Genomic DNA, 19,951 nt, shown 5'->3' with positions numbered 1-19,951 from the left:
TGTTCGACCGGAATTAATAAATAGTCGATTTTTAATTAAGTCCCAGGCTTAAAAATTCAATTACCAATTTATTCTTTCCGTTCCTTGTTGGTTTTTATCCATGGTTTGCACTACCAAATTGCCATTAATTATTTCATATTGCGCTGCTTTATGAGATAATATATCTTCGGATATTTATCCAGATATATGTGCTACTTTAAAACGGCTTTCTCCTCGGTTTGCGTTTGCCTCATATCGATCAGGATTTAAGAGAAATGCAAAGAAAAATTAAACGATGTTCTTAAATTGGACTTTACATAGTTCTGTTTAGCTTGAACATGGGTTTGAAACTTTAATTTCGCACTAATGCTAAATAACCGCGAAACAAGTCTCAGAGTTGGAGAGAAGTACGACTTAGCTCACAACTCCGACGGGCCGCAAAACTTTCCTTGTTACAACTTTTCTAAATATTAATTATTGTAAATAAAGGAACAGTAATTTAATTTAACTTTTCCGCTGTACGAAAATGAATCGTTTTACTTAGTGAGTTTTCTTTTCCTGCTGCCTTTGGATAAATAAAAACGCCTCGCGGATAACGTTTAGTTTACCGGAAAGCGCAATAGTCAAGCCAGTAATCTCGCGAAGTTTTAAATGGAATTCTTTGCATAACACCGCAGTTAGCTGACGTGAAATTATCGTGTAACCCTGGCTGTTTACCCAGAGTGTTATAAATGTAATTGGCGGGATTATATGGAGAATCTTCTTAGAAGGGTTGGACGTTATTTCTCAGAATGAGAAAATTCTTATGCCGTCGAACATTTGATGAATTATACTGAAAGGACTAGGCTAACATGGAACATGCATTTTTTCTTATACTTAAGAAGACAACTTAACATCAATTACCAATTTTTTTAAAGAGCCAGTACTAGGACCGCAATATTTATAACGTGGCTTTAATATCAGTTGCGTTTAAATAAGTGTCTATAGAGAAAATCTGTATAGTTAATTTATTTATAAATTTCATTTATCTTCAACGATCACAAGTTTTCACATGTACTGGCTATGCTCCCATGACATAGGTCTTCATAGTTGATAGTAACGTGTTCCTTGCTCGAGCAATCCTCATCGAATTAAAGAAGAAAGATATGTTTTATATTATTATATGGCCAACATAGAAACCAGTTTGCAAAGTATGCGAATGAACATAAGTCCACTCAAGGTATACCGAAAAAACCTGAGCGAGAACTTGTGTAAGGAACTAAGTACATAAAGGATTTTGAGCCGATTAAAACAAACTTACCCAAGAGCCCTAGTTTAAAAATCGTGTTTCCCCAATAGAACACTAATATAATAAGACAGTTTCTCATCCCATCCGAAATATATAACGTCACATCTTTAGAACTCTGGTGTTATTTTTCGGGGTCTTCCCCGGAGACTGAAGGGTTGACGTCGTTTCTATGGCAAATAAAATTTACGGGCCTCTCCCTCTTGTATGCTCGAAAACTTTGGCCAAATTTGTTTAGCATATTAAGTAACAATCTTATAATTTATTCAAAGTGTAGCGTGACATATTTTACTCTTGATACCGCCAGAATTCTTACTCCTAAGAAGATTTGTGTTTCCGAGCCGTTTGTTCCAGTAAAACGCAATTTCTCTGTTCAACGTTTGGAAAATTATTGTTTTTAATATCTAATACGGTGTTTAGTCCCATTAAAAGCGATACCCTCTGCTCCTCGAGACACGTTAAATTAAACGATCAATAAAGGCGTTAGTTTCGGACATAAAAGTGCAGTTTCCTTTAACGTCAAAATGCTTTTATCGGTGAAAATAAAACGGTAAACATTTCTAATTACTTTTAGAGCTTCCAGCCACAATAACAGACGTTCTTAAAATTGCATCGTCTTTTCTACACTTTTGTCAAAGAAGACCGACACAATGTAGATACAATGATCGTTTAAAAAGTTCGTGTTCTCCTTCCACAATAATGATAATGAGATTCCTCATAAGTGTTTTAAGAATTTCTAACATCAATCCGTGAAACTTTAATAAGGACTTACCGGGACCACACTAACTACAACCCGTTAAGAACAAACCTTAATTTCGGTGCGTACAGGTGCACCACTAATCTCAACGGTCTCCACATCTGTTCCAGATTCTAAAGGGTCTTCATACCGACCTTAAAGCTCCCTTCACTCATAAAACTTCCGATGCCGCAGTTTTCCGACTACATTTGGTAAATTGAGCATATCCCATATTCAGCAACAAATCACCTTGATGCCGCTCATTTCGTGTCTGTAAATCAAATTTTTATGATTAAACTTTCCGATATGGATAAGGCAAACATTTACGACCTGCCGAAACTTTCCTTTCTCCCATCTCCATGAATCGTTGTACCGTCATTACGTATTCTTTAATGGTGTCTTGCAGTAACAGTTGTTGGTAAACTTTCCATAAAAATGTAAAATTCTCCATGGCAAGTTTTGTATTTGGAGATACACATATCCAGAGGTGAAATTCTTGCTGGGAAAGATTAAGTTTTAAAATATAATGTAATGCTTCGCAAACGGCATTAGAAAGTTTCGAAACAATCGAACTTTGCCATAATAGAAATGCCCGATCGCGATAAAGGTTATTGTTTGAAGTCTGCGGAGTTTTATTTTCGAAAATTGGAGCATTTTTGTATCGATTCGGCCTACAACTTAAGGAAGACGAGAAATATGGATATCGCCACAACATTGCCAACAATCGCTAAAGTGTATCATTCTGTATGTATACTGGTGCTTCGATGGCAATTTGAGGATTGAATTTTAAAATTCCCTCGAAAGAGGTAACGTAAAAGATAAAGTTGCAAGTTACGGGGAATCGTAAAAGGAAACGTTAAAGGGGGAATATCGCCACTTTGGACCGCGCGCACCCATCCCGGAAATAGATTTTTTACTCACCCAGCTTTTGTTTTCAAAGTGCTGCTAAACTGAAATTTATCGAACATTCTCCACGGGCTTTAAGTGCCCAATTCGAGCTTCATCGTTTCCTTGTCTCCTACATAATAAAAATGCATGGTTAAGGTGGAAATTTATGTATTCCGAGAACGCAGGATATTTACGATACGTTTTCTACAACTGGCAGGAGCTTTATTGGCCTTAAAATGTGAAATCTCCATTGGGGATTTACTGCATCTTGTAAACGGGCACACAATTTGGCTTTCGATTTGCTAGAGTGCTTTAAATCTAACTAATCCCCGAGTTCGTTCAAATATACCGGAAAGTCAAATTCATAATAATTCTTAAAAAAGCAGTGCCTGGACCGTAATATCTATGACCAAAGAAATATTCATTTTTAGGTCCACTAATTTTTTTTATTACCAACTCTTGTCTCTTTTATTCTGATTTTAATTGCGAAATTTTTTGCTGACCCAGTATTTTTCACGTGGGTGGTAAATTCCTATTTAAATCCAACACCGGCATTAAATAGTCTCTACATCGGAAGCAATTAAGGTGGGACACGCATTTGCGTACAGCCTCCTATACACCATATATCTTTGGCGAAATCTCGTTTAAACCTGCAAAATCTATTTGAGTGAGAATTGGGGAGGATTAGCCCTCCGAGGATTGCGCTCTACACGTTCAGAGGTGTAAATTATTGCTTTAATACAGATTCAAAGCCCTTGTAGCTGGCATTTTTTCTCGAAAATAAATCGTAACCATTTACCACTTCGTTAATGCTAATTATGGGTATAATTATCTGCGTTAATTAATACTCGAAAAGCATATTTAATAATGCATCACAAAAGGGGCGAATTATTCGAAATAAATTAGCCCTCTGCGTGACTCTGACCATAAACACAAACGGCCACTTTCAAGTTCAATTGTCTGCTCCCTTCCAAAGGTTTATTATTATTTTAGAGGTAGAATTAGACCTGAATGTGTTTGATTCTATGTTAAGATCGTTGTTGGACCCGTGGGACATTCACGGACCCGAACACCTAACGGTTAATTATTTGCAAAGGCTTTCACGCCTTTCAGAATTTATGAGCGTTTGGGCAATGTGGTGGATTTGCATATAGAAATTTCGCAATTTATATCAAACTGCAGTATACATTCTTCATATAGGTTAACTAAATCCTTCTTAAATTTTTCAATATCAATTAGTGGTAATGCGTCCAGGTAACAGCCCTTTAACAAGACATAAATTAAACTTTCAAAACATCAGGCCAGTTCATCTAGAATCGCAACTTTTAGGCTAGTATTTAACGAGCTTCAAGTTTTACCCGTCAAAACGTTGCCCCGAAACTTCGAAAAGTTCACTTTTACTCCCCTGCAATGTCAAATGAGGAAACTTTCCATAAGATGTAGCGCCTGGAAAATTCATCTCGAACATCGTTTCTTAAAGAATGTTCGATGAACTCTCTCATTGATTTCGAGGAGGTTTCGTTCAAATGCAAATTTTAACTATAATATAAATTCATAGCAACGACAATACATGCAAATGGATAATCAATTATTAAACTAAAAAAAAATATCCTATTTCAACCACGAGTTGTGACATATGAAATGGACCATGGAATAAACAGATCTCTATTATACGGCATTAAATTATGTATACATAATGTTGGAACGTGATATTTGACGTGCACACAAAGAATTATTGAATAAAAGACATTACTTCACATATTAAATTAAGTACTAATGAGAAATAAGCTATCGGACCTCTTATCATCTTCCTGCGTTAGAAACTGTCTTCACAATGAAATTGGAATAAAAATGTGCAGCTTGATTTATCCCCGGATGTAGCAAAACTTGCTGAAGCGCGAGATGTTGCAAAAGAAAACAATCCTGTATCAATTGAGCGCTCTAACAAAAATAGAGCGAGGAACGTTTATAGTGGAGCAAAAACGTTTCGGGCAACTAGGACCGATCGATATTTCCTATTTATTAGTAGTTTCCCAGGACATTGATGGATATAAACCAGTTTGCTTTACTTCTGCCCGCTGAGTCTCGATATTAGAAATTTAAGGTGTAAACAGGATTAGGTGATTGATGGCTCCATTTTTTTTAGACGTTTGAAAAAGTTGCCAGGAATTCAAGGCACGGACATGAGAAGTGATGAATTTTTCGGTTCGATGTAGATAAGTGAGAGAGGAATAAGATTTGTAACATGCGACTGTGGTGTATGTGGACATTTTAAAGGTTGAAGCAGTGACTGTTAACTTTATTAATAACCTAATAAATATTTATTTGGAATAATCAGGACCCTGGTCAGGTGTAAATTATAGAGAATATTGATCGATCCATTAGTTTTCAACAAGGGCACGTGGTGAAGAGGTTACAGTTCACTGGTTTTTTCCTGTTATGCTTATAAAAGCCAGTGCTTAAATTTTTATAAGATATATGTATGTATATGGAAAAATCGTTATATGCATTAATGAAACTGGGAGGTTAAAAATTTTGACTCATTCACAATGCGGTCGCTAAAGAGCAGAATATTTCATGCAAACCCTCCTACACATATTTTATTTTCGTTACTCAGCCTTATTGGTGTGAACGTCTCTTATCTTGACTCGGACATTAATTCTAAATACCACTCGTCAGAAGAAGAAAATCGCTACTGAAAAATGTTGGTTAAAACAATAACTCCTTTTGAAAGGAACGGGAATGAGAGGATGGGGTTTGTAGGAAACTGAGCCTGACACAGTTATGTTAAAAATATGAAGCCTTAAAGCCTGGCCAGAGTGTATTTGAATTTTGATTGCTCAAGGGTTTCAAAAATGTACCACAATTTATGTTTATAGGAAGTTGGAGGATGACAGAAACGGAACTTGGTTTTTCACAGGAACAGATATAAAAGACCAATTCAGATTTATTGGAATATGAAAAAAAATCAGTTTTCTTCAACTTAACGAGGAAACTCGAGGAAACGTTACGACCTAAGTATTATGAAATGTAAACTGAATTGTGACAGGAGAAGAAAGATAGTAAAGTCTATTCAAGCTCTCCGAAAAGCTTCTTAAAAGCGCCTGGCGTCAACGTGTAATGAAACTATTTAAGGAAACCACCTAATTAAACATTCTTCTAATGAATGCAGAAACTATATAGGTAATTGTAAACCCTTTCAAAGGAGTCAAAGCCTAAATAGGAAACTCTGCTTAATATTTCCGCGACATGGATAAGCCCCAAAGTAACAATGTCCAATTAGCCAACGTCATCTCTTCACCAAGAATCTCAAATTCACCCCTCTAATTTCACCCCTCCACAGAACGGACACGATAATTAAAACTTCAAAGTTGTTTAAAAAGTCATCAGAGTTATTTTTTAAGGGAGCCTTCTGTGACGTTTTACAATTTGCTCGAACTTAAAACCCATGGGGACGAGATCCGGGCAAATTGACCATTATTTTCGAGTTATGCGTTGAGCTTGAATTTAATTTTTTATCAAGAAAGTTCGAGGTAATAAATATTCAAACACTACAAAAGTTTGAAAATCAATCTGATTAAATCACTTCTCCCATTGGGAGGGATGTGCCCCTTAATCGATATTTTCCTCATTTGCGATATCGGTGCTTTAGAAACAAGGGCGCAAAGTAACATTTCCATGGCTCTGACGTTAATAAGCTCTATAAAGTTCAAGGTCTTACTCGCCTGGGTGGTGCGGATGTTTAAGGTCGCCGGAGGCTGTCTCTCGAAACTCCGGAGTTAGTTTCACCCTAATAAGCTCAACTTCGACAGTGTAAAATATTAGGTGTAATTTGATGGGCGGCAAAATCCTTGAAGCAAATTAGGGAACATTGCTATTACACAAAATAAATGGCTTTCAGAAATAGATGTATGAAGAGACATATTTTTGGTAATTTTTTAGCATATATTATGTAAGTAAAAAAGCGTTTTACGTCATGGAATTTTCACATGAATTAAGTACAATTTCTTGTAACGAGCAGCAGATATTATCAGCTTGACATGGGTAAGCCGAGAGGCGGGCTAATTATCGACTGAAAATAGAGGGGTCAATTGTTGAGATAATAAATGTATCAAAAAATTGTAACTGAATGGGTTAAAAGCCACAACTGTACACTTCACCATGGGACTTCGAGTCATCCCTCTATGAAAAAATTATATTAGCGACTCATCTCTACGTTAGGTTACAATTTCCTGAAAAATTGTTAATATTTAATAGGCTTGGAAATTGATTTTATCACTCTCTTGTGAGTGAAAAGCTGTGCGCTCAAAGAGGAGGCTTTGAATCATCTTTCTATGCATGAGAAAGTTTTCTCGACATTGAGCTACAATTTCCTGAAAATTGCACATAATTGACGATTTTATAACTTGAGCTTCTCTCTTGAACTTCGAGGAAGACATAACTGCAAATTGAATTAAAATGAGAAGTTTTGGATCTCAAGGGGGAGTCTTGAATCGTCAAAAAAGTCAATAGTAGCATAATAAACTTATCTGTGTATTGAATTATGATTTCTTTACCCTGGAAGAATTTTTTTTTTCTTGAAATCCAATTTTTGCGATGGTCGTATCTTAAAAGTATGTTCAAAAATCGCTAACTATTATTAAAAACACTCAAATTAAGAATTCTGATGCAGAGCATTTGACGCGTTGTGGTTTTATTTTTGGAGTGATTAATGACCCCGAAAGAAACTGATTAAATCTAAAGCACCGTAATAAAAGTTGCATAATAGGAGAGATATGATTTTGCAAACAATCTATCAACTAATAGTTTTTTCAATTTTTCTCTCCATGCTTCCACAAATTATTTATCATGTAGACTGTCACAATCATTAATTCTCATTTAATGATTATTTTCTTGAAAACGTGTTATTAAAAAATATTGATTTGTAAATTGCTTGAAAAATAAAATATTTATTACCATGGGACTTTTATTAGAGCGCGTCGGGATGGATCAGTTCCTTTCAGATGGACGATCGCCCCTTAAAAATAAAATCACAAGACCTCAAATGGCCGTGTTGTGACAAAAATGTACAGGGACTCATTTCGTTTGCTTTGGCAAATTCAGTATTTGTTATATATTAACATTGTTGTGAGACAAAATATATACCAGATAACAAACGGCAGTGGAATTTTAAACACATTCAAGCTGGGACAAAAGGACATCAGGGCGACACATTGATCCCGACGTGATCTACGATGGCCCTTTTGATAAGCCCTTTGTATATGTGAAGTGTGCCTGACTTGGAGTTTACACAATGCTTCTCTATTCGGGATCCCAGCAAAGGTCGCAGTTAATCAGTAGATCGGTTGTTCCCATAAATTTTAATAACTTAATACCTTTGCGCAGAACCGGGGTTTTTACTACTTTTTGTCTGTCAGGAATGTAAACGTAAACGGCGCCAACAAAGTGCTTAAGTACCGGTTTTTGTCCTGCGCTATTGTTTACTCTAAATAAGGGAACTAAACGAAAATTTGATTAACGAGCTCAAAATGGCCCCCACTTTCTATTTAATTTCGCCTGACTGACAGCAATAAATCTAAAGACACTGAGATACTTATTATTACTGGGGGGGCTTGGGCATAGTTTTCCTAGAGAATTTCAACTTTGCCTCGCGATTTCTTATCGGCCGAGGGAGCCCTTTGTTATTTAAACAAAAGGGAAGGAACTGAGAGTAATTGCCAAGAACAAAAGGGAAAGAAATTAATATTCTTCCATGAAATGGAAATTTCAGGGACATTAAATTTGCTATATGTATGTACCCACCTGCTGGGAAGCGCGGAGAAAAAGAGGAAATAAAAGCAATTTCTTTCAGCTAATGCGGTGGCACTTTTAACAGCCTTTAAACATATATCGTTACTTTTCAAGCCCTTTTCTTAAGGAGATAGGAAGCCAAGAGTGAAATCCTATATTGCCGGGGGAAGCGGAAATTGAGTTTCCTCCAAGGCGTTTTTCTTTTAGTGTAACGATATCCTGTAACTTGACGTGTCGTTTACTGTTTTTGAATTTATATTATGATAAAGTTTGGTTTTTGACCTATGGCAATTAGGTGCAAGACTTTTTTGTGTCTGAAAACGAATCAATTCCACGGGCCTTCTCGCGCTTTCTAGGGGGAAAAGTAATACGAAAATAATGCATTGGTATTCCTGTCGATTGAATGTCAATAAAGTAGTTTAGCCATTCTCTAGTTTTCAATTAAATTTGCCAATAGAAAAGCTATTAATCTGCTTCACAAGAAATTGCACTACCATTTTCCGAACCGTTCCACACTGATATTTCAAGAAACCTAAACTGACGTGACTCCATTCTTCCTCATGCAGAAATGAAAATTCTATAGAGATTCCGCAAACCTTATAGCGTTTACTATTGGAGGAAATTAGTGCGAAAATCATCTATTGTAGTCCCCGTTGAACGTCAAAAAATTAGTTTCAGACTGCTCTTGTTCTGCACTAAACTTGGCGATAGAAAACGCCTTTAATTTGCTTCTCAGGAAACTGAACTCCCATTTTCTGAAGCGTTCAACATTAATAGTTCTAGAAACCCAAACTGACGAGAACGTATTTTCACTCCAGCCAGAATAGAAATTCTACAGAAATTTCTAAGTGGACTGATTTCCTCGAGATCACTCATTAACCGGAAATAATAGTTCGAATTATTCTACTGGTTCTGAGAAATTTGAATTTTTGGCATCAACTGGACCTGGCCTGTACGCAGCTGAGAACGAATTGATCGTAACCTGACAGGGTATAAATCACTATTATTTCTGCTGTCGATAACGGGTGATCGTTGAGAAGTTCGAGGATGGTTTCGAGAGTGGCGCAGGATCATGTATTAGAGATCAACCTAAAAAAAGTATCGATTTGCACGGATTAAAGTCGGGATAGAGATGGCTTTGCACATACCACGATGTTCATCGAATCGGACTTGTACAGAAGGTTGAGGAAGGATGGAGCAATATCGCGCACAAAATTGTTAAAAAAACAACCTCAACTTCGGCGTCATTGCCGCTATTCAAATACTTAAAAAATCAACACCGAACGAGATTTCCATGTTCCTTGTTATCATCGGAAAGATGTCGCCCGAGTAAACCAAACTTTCCCAAACCTCATATCATAAAATCAGAACCCGCCACCATGTTTGCGCAATTCCTAGCGCAAAAGTCGGCTTCATTAATCTTATTGTTGAGATTACGGGGCCCCTATCCTAGGGAACCAAACATAACTTTTCCAATTATGCTGTTTACCGAGTAACCAATTTAGATAATCTGTTTGCTCTCACAATTTCAGCAAGAGCCTCGGTATTTCTAATACCTTTTATTAATTTCTCATAATGTAATTTAATGCCGGAGTAGTTCGGAGTTATAATAGTGTTAAAGTTTTAAATTTAATTTTAACGAAAAGTAAACGTCGCTACTATCTTCCTAAGCCCGGCCAAGTTTTGATTGGATTATAGGTTAGCAAAACACTATTGTGTAAGCATCCGCCTGTATTTGGGAGATTTTTTTTACATTCGCAAAAAGCGATTTAAGCAGTAAAACACTGCAGTAATTACTGTCACTTATCTCGGTTTGGAGATCGCACTTTTTAATTTTATGCCACAATTATAAATTAAGAAAAGAGAGAGGAAAATTATAAAACTCGCCCGCTTATTTGATGAGAAATTAGGTTCTCGTTGACCGACATTATCTCCTCGCGCGCTTATTTTACAGGGTTTAATTTAAAGGGAGAATAAATTTTCGCGGCCTACGATAAGGGCTGTAATTATTCATATCTATTACACTTTCATACACTTTATCTTTCGGGGCAACTCTATAGAGGTCTTCTTTGAACTACAGTAAAACCGTTGGAGAAATTTATGTTTGCAAGGTTGACGACTGGGTTTTGAAACGACTTGACGGGAACCACAAGACGAACATTAAATTTACTTAATGATGTAAGAAAGCAAAAATGGATCGGAACTGTCGTTTTTTCAATGTGATGCATTAGAATGTACTACGAGATTGACTGGGGAATTCTGCATCTAAAAACGGGAAAATCACTTCGTATAATGTTCCGGGAATGCCCTAATAAAACGTGGAAGCTTTCGATTTTTATTTCGATAACTAAATGAGCTAATCCCTTCAAATTTAGGACATGGAAAAATTCCATACTGAGACTGCGTTGTTACGTTCCCAAAACTTTTAATTGCTCGCCATTTGTTTGGTTTTAACTGAATTTCTATCTTTTCGTTTTCGTCATGGGCCACATGCTCTACGATTATACACGATCAGGAATAAACGTGATTTTACAATTTTCATAAAATTTTTGAGTCTCGTTTTTGCATATTAACCGGTTTTTTCCTATGTCCGTGATTAATTTTTGTTAGATCTTTACCGTGTGGGGGCGTTTCTTCGAACATTAAAGATAAATAAAAAAGGACAATTTCTGACTTCCTGTAATTTTTGGTTTCGTTTTAGCACGTAAAATTATTTCGACCACTATGTGCATTTTTTTCCGACAATTCTCTACACTTGTGGCCTCAGATTTTGTCCTCCTATTGCCTCGTAGAGAAGTTTTTCTGGAAATTTGCAATGAAGGAGTTAGGGACGGATTAAGGATGAAAATACAAATGTTTAACAACAATTTGGAACATTCTCTAGGAATACCGAAATCGCCTTACATCGGAAGTTCAGAAATGCCGATTCGTAAGCGCTTCTTTAATTGACACCGTTATTAAATACTTTCGAATGCCGTCTAAATTCATATCAGTTCTGTCTGAACCGGTTGCAAATAAAAAGGTTTCAAGCAAATAAAGGTACTCCCTTACCGATTTAAAGTAAAGGTAATTTTACCGTTTAATTCTAATGACTCCAACCATTATCCAGTTCAGTGAACAAAACTGATTCCGTTTGAAGTAATTTTTTTAGAAGGGCCTGCCCTTAGAGTGAGGGCGTTTTGTAACTTAATCTAATTTTTTATTATCTATATTGAATGTGAGTGAAATGTCCTTTAAAAGGAGCTTTCAGCAGGCAGAGGTATGATCGTGGATCTGTCTTCTAAATCTCAGTACATCGTAGGAGCAACAAATTAAAAATATAGTTTCAGATGCCTGTCTCTCCAAATTACTTGAGGTTAATAAAAAATAGCGGGGGAAATTTTCTTTTGGGATAGTCAAGAATAGTTCTGAAATGTAGAGGAGTTTTCGTAATTTTATTCTTTCGAGAGCAAAAGCTAATAATATTTTCTCGCCGAGTATCTGGGGAAAAAGTAGCAAAAAGGCTTCCAAAAATCAGAAAACCCAGTGCTGTACGTTTATTTGACCGTCGATTTGCTCTATTGGCCGGCACGCTCATTGCCGAACGGAACCGGACGTTTATGTGTTCCAATCACGCATTTAGATCCCGGATTATCTCGAAAACGGCTACGTTTTCACCGCTCCAGTTGTTGTCGAATCAATTCTGTTTTCCTTTGCTCCCTTTTCCACCGAAATCCACTGTGGCACGTTTATATTTCCGAGAATTTAAAGATTATTGCTACAAAGCCGGAAAAATTGGACCGGATTTGCCGAGAAGTCTGTAATATAACACTTTTTCCTTCTCGGGCTTTACGACTAGGTGATAGTGGCAATCTAGGGCGTCTCTCGTCCAGCAAGCTGAATTGCAACAATTGCAGCATCGGATAAGAATTTATTGTGTCTTTCATGTCCATGCTTTATTGTCTTGCTAAATGCAAGCTTTTATTGTTTTGCATAAGAAAAAATTCGACGAAGTCGATCCAAATTTATCCCAGTGCCAATCATTTGACTCTCGAATCTTCTTCTTCTTCAGACAATTTTTCGCCTGTAGGATCAATCCCATTTTTCTCTTTGTATTAAGTCAACTTTTTTCCAAACGTATTTGCTCGAACAAATTCAAAAAAGCTGTAAAACCGTTTAGAGAGTAAATAGGATTTCAACGTATTGTTTGTTGAGATGTTTCTCTCTTGAAAGGGGGAGTTTTTTGTGTTCTTTATTTTCGGGGTCAAACGAAATTTTTCATTGCAACCTCAAACTCAGCACTGGAATGCTCAATGTTTAAATAATACCCGCGTCATCTCGAGGATATGACTGAAAGCGGAAAATTTCTAAACTTTCGAGGCTCCCAGGAGTAAACTACGTGGCCTCGTCTCGCTTTCTAAAAAGCTATTTACTTGTAGATTACATTTATACCCTCAGCTGCTATGCTAGTTTTTATTAGCCTGGGAAAAGTTAATTTCAAGGTGGGGTTTTCTTTGGCATTCACAAGTTGATTGTAACTAGAGGTATCTCACCACACTTCTGTCGCTCGTTCATCTTTCCGCTATTTCACGTACAGGTAAACTTATATGTATTTGATATAAACTTCATGTATCTCATTTAATGAAAACCTCTTTTTTGCGCAAACACGTTCCATTTCGCGTTCGCCGGAACAAAGGAAGAAAAGAAAATTGATTCCCTTTAGCGGAAATTTGAAAATGGCTCTTCCTCCATCATTTTTATGTCGAATTTATGCCAGACTATTTCGCATCCCCTCGGGTCTCCGGCGCAGGTCGTAAAATGTAAATAGAGGCCGCAAAGCTATTTTCTCGGATGATTTTTTTACCATGGGTATGTTAATATTGGACCAATATGAAGCATCGTCAACGAATGATCTCGACCGGGGATCACTTTTTCGCCCTATTTAACTGCTATTCCAGCGGAATACTTTAGGTAGACACAATTAATTCCGAGCCTAATTGAAAGTAGTTACCTTTTAAACGAAAATTAAATATTTGTTCTACGAAGCAAGAATTGCTAATTTACCTTTCACAGGTCGTTCGACTCTCTCTTTTTCACAATTATTGCTGCTCAAATTAAAGTTTTTCCAACCTTTATGTGGACCCTGTTGTTAAGTTAACTATCGCAATATTAGGGAATGGGTCGAAGTACTTTAGTTGTAAAGCTGACAAAAATTATAGAGGACGTTCATCCCTTACCTACTTCTAAATAATAGCAACACTTTATATCATATGTCAGTGATACTGTAAAATTTATTGCGTGCATGAATTTTTAAATGAGAATTCAAAACCTTCTTGTCTGAGCATGGATGTAGAGAACACAAACAACGAGAATATTTAAATGTTTTAAATGTCTGGAACTGAGATCTTTTAAGGGCGGTTTCTAGCCTCACCTTGCAGTTACGAACACATTTTAATCTCAGAAAATTATTCACGTAAAAATACGGAAAACTTCTCTAGTTCAAGTGACTGAATAAGATTTTTGAAATTTATCTTTCGTGTTCCCGCTTAGCTCTGGAAAATTCAAACACCGGAAAAATTGAAATAAGAAAAGAATCTTCAGGATTTCTGGCACGGCCTGAAGGCTCAGAGTACTGAAACCTCAAAGGATCCAAAGAATCCCTTCTATAACTCTTAATCAGGTTCAAATTGCCAGATTTGTACAAATGGAAAAAGTGAGCACTGTTTTAATCTAGCAGGAAAAGATCTGTGAAGTTTTCATTTTCCCCTCGAAAATGTTTACCTCTGGTAAAGCTGCGTCTTTTAATTAAATTCAAAAAACACATGGCGACTTCTTTTAGAACTGAATCAATACCTCAAAATTAAAATTTTATAATGAAGATTATCGAGGGCGAAAGAACAGTAGATTAAAGTGTTGTCGCTTTGTTAAATACTGTCAAAGTGGCAAATCAGACACTTCGTCAAAATTCACCCCCTGCAAATTTATTTGCTTAAAACCTCGAGCCCTTTTATCGACTCTGTCAATCTTCAAAAGGCAGCTCTATTGAAAACCTATAATCCGCAAAATATTTCGATAAAAGGTTCCTAGTCAGGTTCACATATACTCTGTATAAATCACTTCAATTCACCAGTCTGAAAACCAATATGCATGTTATCGATTCTAGGAGATTCATCTATTAATCTAATTTAACAGTATCTTTCATGTTTCATTTTAAACCTTACAATAAATAATTAATAGCCCCAGAGGTTTGAAATTTGAAAGGTTCATAAAGAATTCGGCCCACGTCTGGACCTATCGATTTTACAGCTCTTAAATCTAAAAGGCTCGTGAAAATGTCATAACAAAGGTCTTAACAAGACTAAAAAGCCTCACAAAAATTTTACGATTGTCGCTTTAAATCGTTCGTTGAAAATGAAATCCTTCTTAATACTTTGTATATAATTACATATTTTTTAAAGCCCAAATCATATCGATTAAGAGCCACCACTCAATAATTCTTATAACCTACATTTTGTTATTCCTCGCCCCTTGTCGAAAATAATCGTGCTAGAGGCCGTTTCGTGACTTGAAAAACAACCAGTTTCAAATAGAACAACTCCATGGAAAGATGTTATTACTGAGAAAAGTGCAGCACTAGAAATGCCCACTTATTTTGTTATAAACGGTTATTTGGACTGGGAGTTTGATATCAATATTCAAGCAAATTTGAGGGGAATTATTTCTGGCTTAAACACAAAAAAGGCAAAGCGAACTTCGCGGCAAAGCGAATCATTATAAAATGCCAGTGATTACACTTGTTGTTTAATAGTTTAGAACTTGATTTATTATACAGATTGATGAGGGGGACGGGGGATTTTTTTTTTAAAGCAAATCTAGTTCTATTGAGAACGTGTTTAAGAAAAAATCTAATACGTCTCAAAACTATATTAAGAAGCAATTTACCGAGAGCTCCACTCTTATTTCAACAAAGTTTAATACGCCTGCGGAAGGTAACGGGCCAAAAAGGCTTCAAGGGCGAGCACACACACTTTCATTACATTTTCATCTACTTTGCCCGGCCTTTTGCGGAAATTAAAGGCGCTTAGAGCCGCTCTATTATAGGGAACTTGGCTCTGTTTCACGGTACTTTCTGAAGACGGTTTGTTATTTTTAACTAGTTTCCACTTCCGAAGTTTCAGGGCGGGTGTCTAGCGTTTATTGTAAGTTATGTATAATGTAAAGTATTTCTTAGTTTAAATGAAAATAGAAGAGTTTCGTGGCATCTAACTCGTTTTATTTGTGCAAATTAAAATTCACGAAATTACTCTAGAATGTAGGGACATGAAGGGTTCGAGTTTTCTAATTATTCATTTATTCCGAGCGATAAAGGAAATGAATTTTCAAATGTTCGTATTACCGGACAAGGATATAAGTAGTTTTAATAACATCTCTTCTGTATTTAAATAAGGGTTTTAATCCAGAATCATTAAGAAAGAAATTGGAAGAAGTTTCAGGTTGAGTAGAAGGCGGAAGAAAGCCTCATCCCTCTAATTTTCTTTGAGCCAACTTTCCCTCCATTATACCGTGACTTGATTCGGCAAATTCGAGTCGCGACACGATTGTTAGGTAGAATATAATTACTTACCTACTCTTTGATATTGCGTCAGAGACGTAGTCGTGAACCTAGAAAGTTCGTAATACAATTTTAATATAAAATTTCCAGGCTGAGCCCTCTCACTTCTGCAAAGTATGTTTGTGTGTTTAACAAATTCGTTTACCAACTTCAGAGAATCTTTTTCCTGGCAGGCCTTAATTCTGCTTATTAATATTGCTTTTTACTTTCAAAAGGGCCCGGTTGTTGATCTTAGCTCGGACCTTAAAATTCTTAATAAGCACGCGGAAGGGGCGAATTCTTAAGAGGGAGCATCTTTTTCCTTCCCGAATGATATATTTCCGTAAAGCAAACTAAAGCCAATCCGGCTAAACAAACAATGGCCCCTTTATCCTTTCGCTGTTACGAAAGATATTTAAAAGAAATATCCGGGAAGCCGAGGCTTGATTAAACTCGGTTTCACTGCAGTGACACTTGGTATGATTGATGTTTCAAATAAACAAACGCTCGCGCGTCAAGGCGAGAACAAAATAGGAAAAAATATATTAGATGCGAAAGCAATAAAGAACAGAAATCTTTTATTGAAACTTTTTGTGGCTTAGAGCTTTTTAATAAAGCCGCTTTTTACCGGGAAGAATGACAGAGGCGAAAAAGGGTTTCGAAATTTTTAACAGGAATTTTACAGGGGGTGAGTTTCGGAGAATTTCGTTATTTATCACATTATTTGTATTTAACGAGGTGATTATATTTTAATCCTTTGCCATTACTACCTATAGAATAAATAAAGAAAACAATCTTATATAGAACCCAAACAAATCATTTTATCACGCTACAACACTACGAACCCTTCAAGATAATGTTTTAAAATAATAAAGACTTGTCGAGAATTTCGTTCCAGGATCACAATAATTAAGTGCACGTATTGAATATAGAAATGGCAGCAGCCTGCAATTTACAAACATCTATTAATTCTAATAAAATCTATGCTCTAAGAAGAAACTATAAGAATATTATGACGTTTTTCGAGTTGATTAATGCTTTCCTATTTTCCATACTTAGTTTTCCCGTAGGCAAAAAACGAAAGCTCCCAACACATCGTAAGCTGAGCTTTTCTAGATCATTACTCTCCTTAAGCGAAGCCCTAATTTTAAATCCAGCAGCATGGAGCTTTAATTGGAGCGTAACTCCAGGAAAGCTCGTCCACCACCAGTCAGACAAAACGTTGCCTGAAGGAGGAGGGAGAGATTACGTGGCAAAGATAAATAACTTTAATTTACGGATAAAAACCGATAAAAAAAGGGCACGAATAATCGTTTCGGGCTGTTGGGAGAAACACGCAAAAAACGCGATTTGCATTCGGAAATATCTCAACATAAAACTAATTTATTCTCGAAGAGGAAACGTAAAAAAGTTAAATGCGTCCATAACTCAGAAACGCGGACAGAACGAGTGGCTGGAAGACTTGATTCCAACGTCCGCAAATGCTCGGGAATTTAAAAATAAAAGCTCTCAGACGGGCTATAAGATAAATAGATAACAAGCCCTCGGCTTCCTGAAACTTTTCGATTTTAAAGATGTTGTTTGACGAGTTTAATTCCGGTTCATCGTCACCTTGGGAACAATCCGGACCTCCTGGAAAATTCGCTTTAGACGTGTGAATGGCTACATTGTATTTCTTTTCTTTCAGTACCCATGGAGGATGCCCATGGGGTGCTTGGAAAGAAGAAAGGTCTGCCCTGCAATATCTCACCTGCCAGGGATAACAAGGATGCTGTCACAATGGTTCTTTGGTTCAAGGAAGGTATGGGAGAACCCCTCTATAGGTAAGCTAATTTTCTATTCAATATTAACATTTTAACAACGAATTTGTATGTCTGCGGTTCAAGACATGAAACATTCTCAAGGCTTACACATTAAGTGCCCTTTAGGTAAGTCTGAAGCATAGAAAATCCTCCCCTCGACTGGAACACGTATCCTGTAAGGCAGACGATCAAAATTTAGGGGGTGAATAATGTTCCCTTAACGCCGTAAAACAAGCATCTTTAGAATTTAATACCTCTAGCTATTGTGGTTTATGTAGGAGCGATTATAGCCGTTCAAGGGTGTATAATAAATTCATATTACAGACATTTTAAATATGGGCGAGATTTCGGCAGAATTCATAACGACCTCGCGATTTAATTAAACTCGCTCAGAAGTTCTCTCCACTGTTTTAAATGTCTCCGGAAAATGACGGTGGATGAAGAAAGTTGAAATAATGAACGTTTTCGTTCAAGATGGGAGCGAATCAAATCCTCAGGGGGCATCTATGAAGTATCCATCATTATTTAAGGGTTAATTCCAATTTTGTTAATAATAAGGCAAATATTTGTTAGAAAGCGAAATTAAGCCCTAGGAACTAATTCATAATAAAGGGTCACATTGGAATAATGAGAATTTTCGTTGCCACATCCAGTTTAATCGGATGCCTTGCCACGGGCTATCAAACTGCGTTTGGGCAAAAACAAACCAGATACAAAATGAAACTCCACAAATAACAGTTAGGATTATCAACAAAAACCTAGTTTTCGACCCCCATAGGCGCTGTGTAAGGCAACAAATATTTGCCCTTGTATTGGGAGCATGGAGATGTATGCGCCTTATCATCAAAAAACTATCTTTCACACTAAATACATTAGATTTAAAGTAGCAATAGTCCTCCTTTTAATAACACAAATTTAACAAGGGCACATAATTATTCTTCAAAAATTTTATAGGAATTTTTATCAGCACCAAAGGACTGATACCGACATTCGCAACAACTAGCGCACAATACTAATTTCCGTGGAAACTAGCTGCTCTCAAATTTTTCAAAATTTTCCGAATAACTCGGAAACTACTTAAACTGACCTAAGAATTTATCGACAAATCCGAAAATGAAAAAAAATTGACTGGTTCCATTTAACATGACTAAATTGTATATTGTCACACTTTCTAGAGTGAGGCTGTACATTAGAAAATAATTTTTGGAAATACGCCTTGATGCTCTGTGTCATTCTGCAGGAAAAAATTTGTTAACTTTATTGGCATAAGAAGTAAAGAAATTTGACGCATTATTGCAGGACTATGCATAAATTGAAAGTAAATCGGTTTTTCAACCTATTGAAACACACTTATTAACTACTTTAAAAGATATACTGTAATATAAGATTTCGTCGATGAAATTCAATTTATGCTTTACACAAAGCAATATATTCAAAGCTCAGAGTACAATGTTGGTATCTTGATTTACGTACTGGTCACTACCTCGATAGCTTCAATATTTGCTATCTCCAATACAATCTGTCGCGAATATTGACGAATCAATTACTATATTAAATTCTAAGTGATTCACTTGGCCTTAATCACACTAACTGTATACACAAATGGCGTACATGAAATTGAACAATTGTTGACTATGGCTTGATTAGCTGGTAAGATTATTAACTTTCATTGTTTGTAAAATTTATTACTGCGAAGTTAAAAAGAACAATCTTGCATGAAGTTCACTTTTCCAGTCTCGAAACTCGTTATAAATGATTTTCATTCCGGCTGCAATGAACGCAAAGAGATACAGAAGAAGAATAAGCATTATTATGTAAGTGTATCTCGTAACAAACAGCTTCGACTGTGCAGATATCTGATTTTCTGAGTTAATTAAACCTAGAATTTCACTTCCAACTGA

The 19,951-nt window shown here is 36.3% G+C and overlaps 1 protein-coding gene across 2 annotated transcripts in view; it reads left to right on the top strand.

The window, feature by feature from the left end:
* LOC136341377 (neural cell adhesion molecule 2-like) overlaps positions 1 to 19,951 on the top strand; it is a 100,953-nt gene that overhangs the window by 38,884 nt on the left and 42,118 nt on the right. For both annotated transcript variants that reach the window (XM_066286292.1, XM_066286293.1), the window contains exon 3: positions 17,936 to 18,071. In XM_066286292.1, the coding sequence (XP_066142389.1) occupies positions 17,936 to 18,071 (136 nt within the window). The remainder of the gene's footprint in view (positions 1 to 17,935; positions 18,072 to 19,951) is intronic.

Source organism: Euwallacea fornicatus, chromosome 10 (genome assembly GCF_040115645.1).
Source record: "Euwallacea fornicatus isolate EFF26 chromosome 10, ASM4011564v1, whole genome shotgun sequence".
In the NCBI taxonomy this organism is placed as follows: Eukaryota; Metazoa; Arthropoda; class Insecta; order Coleoptera; family Curculionidae; genus Euwallacea; species Euwallacea fornicatus.
Note: the sequence above shows the minus strand (reverse complement) of the source record. Positions and strands in the feature narration are given on the sequence as shown.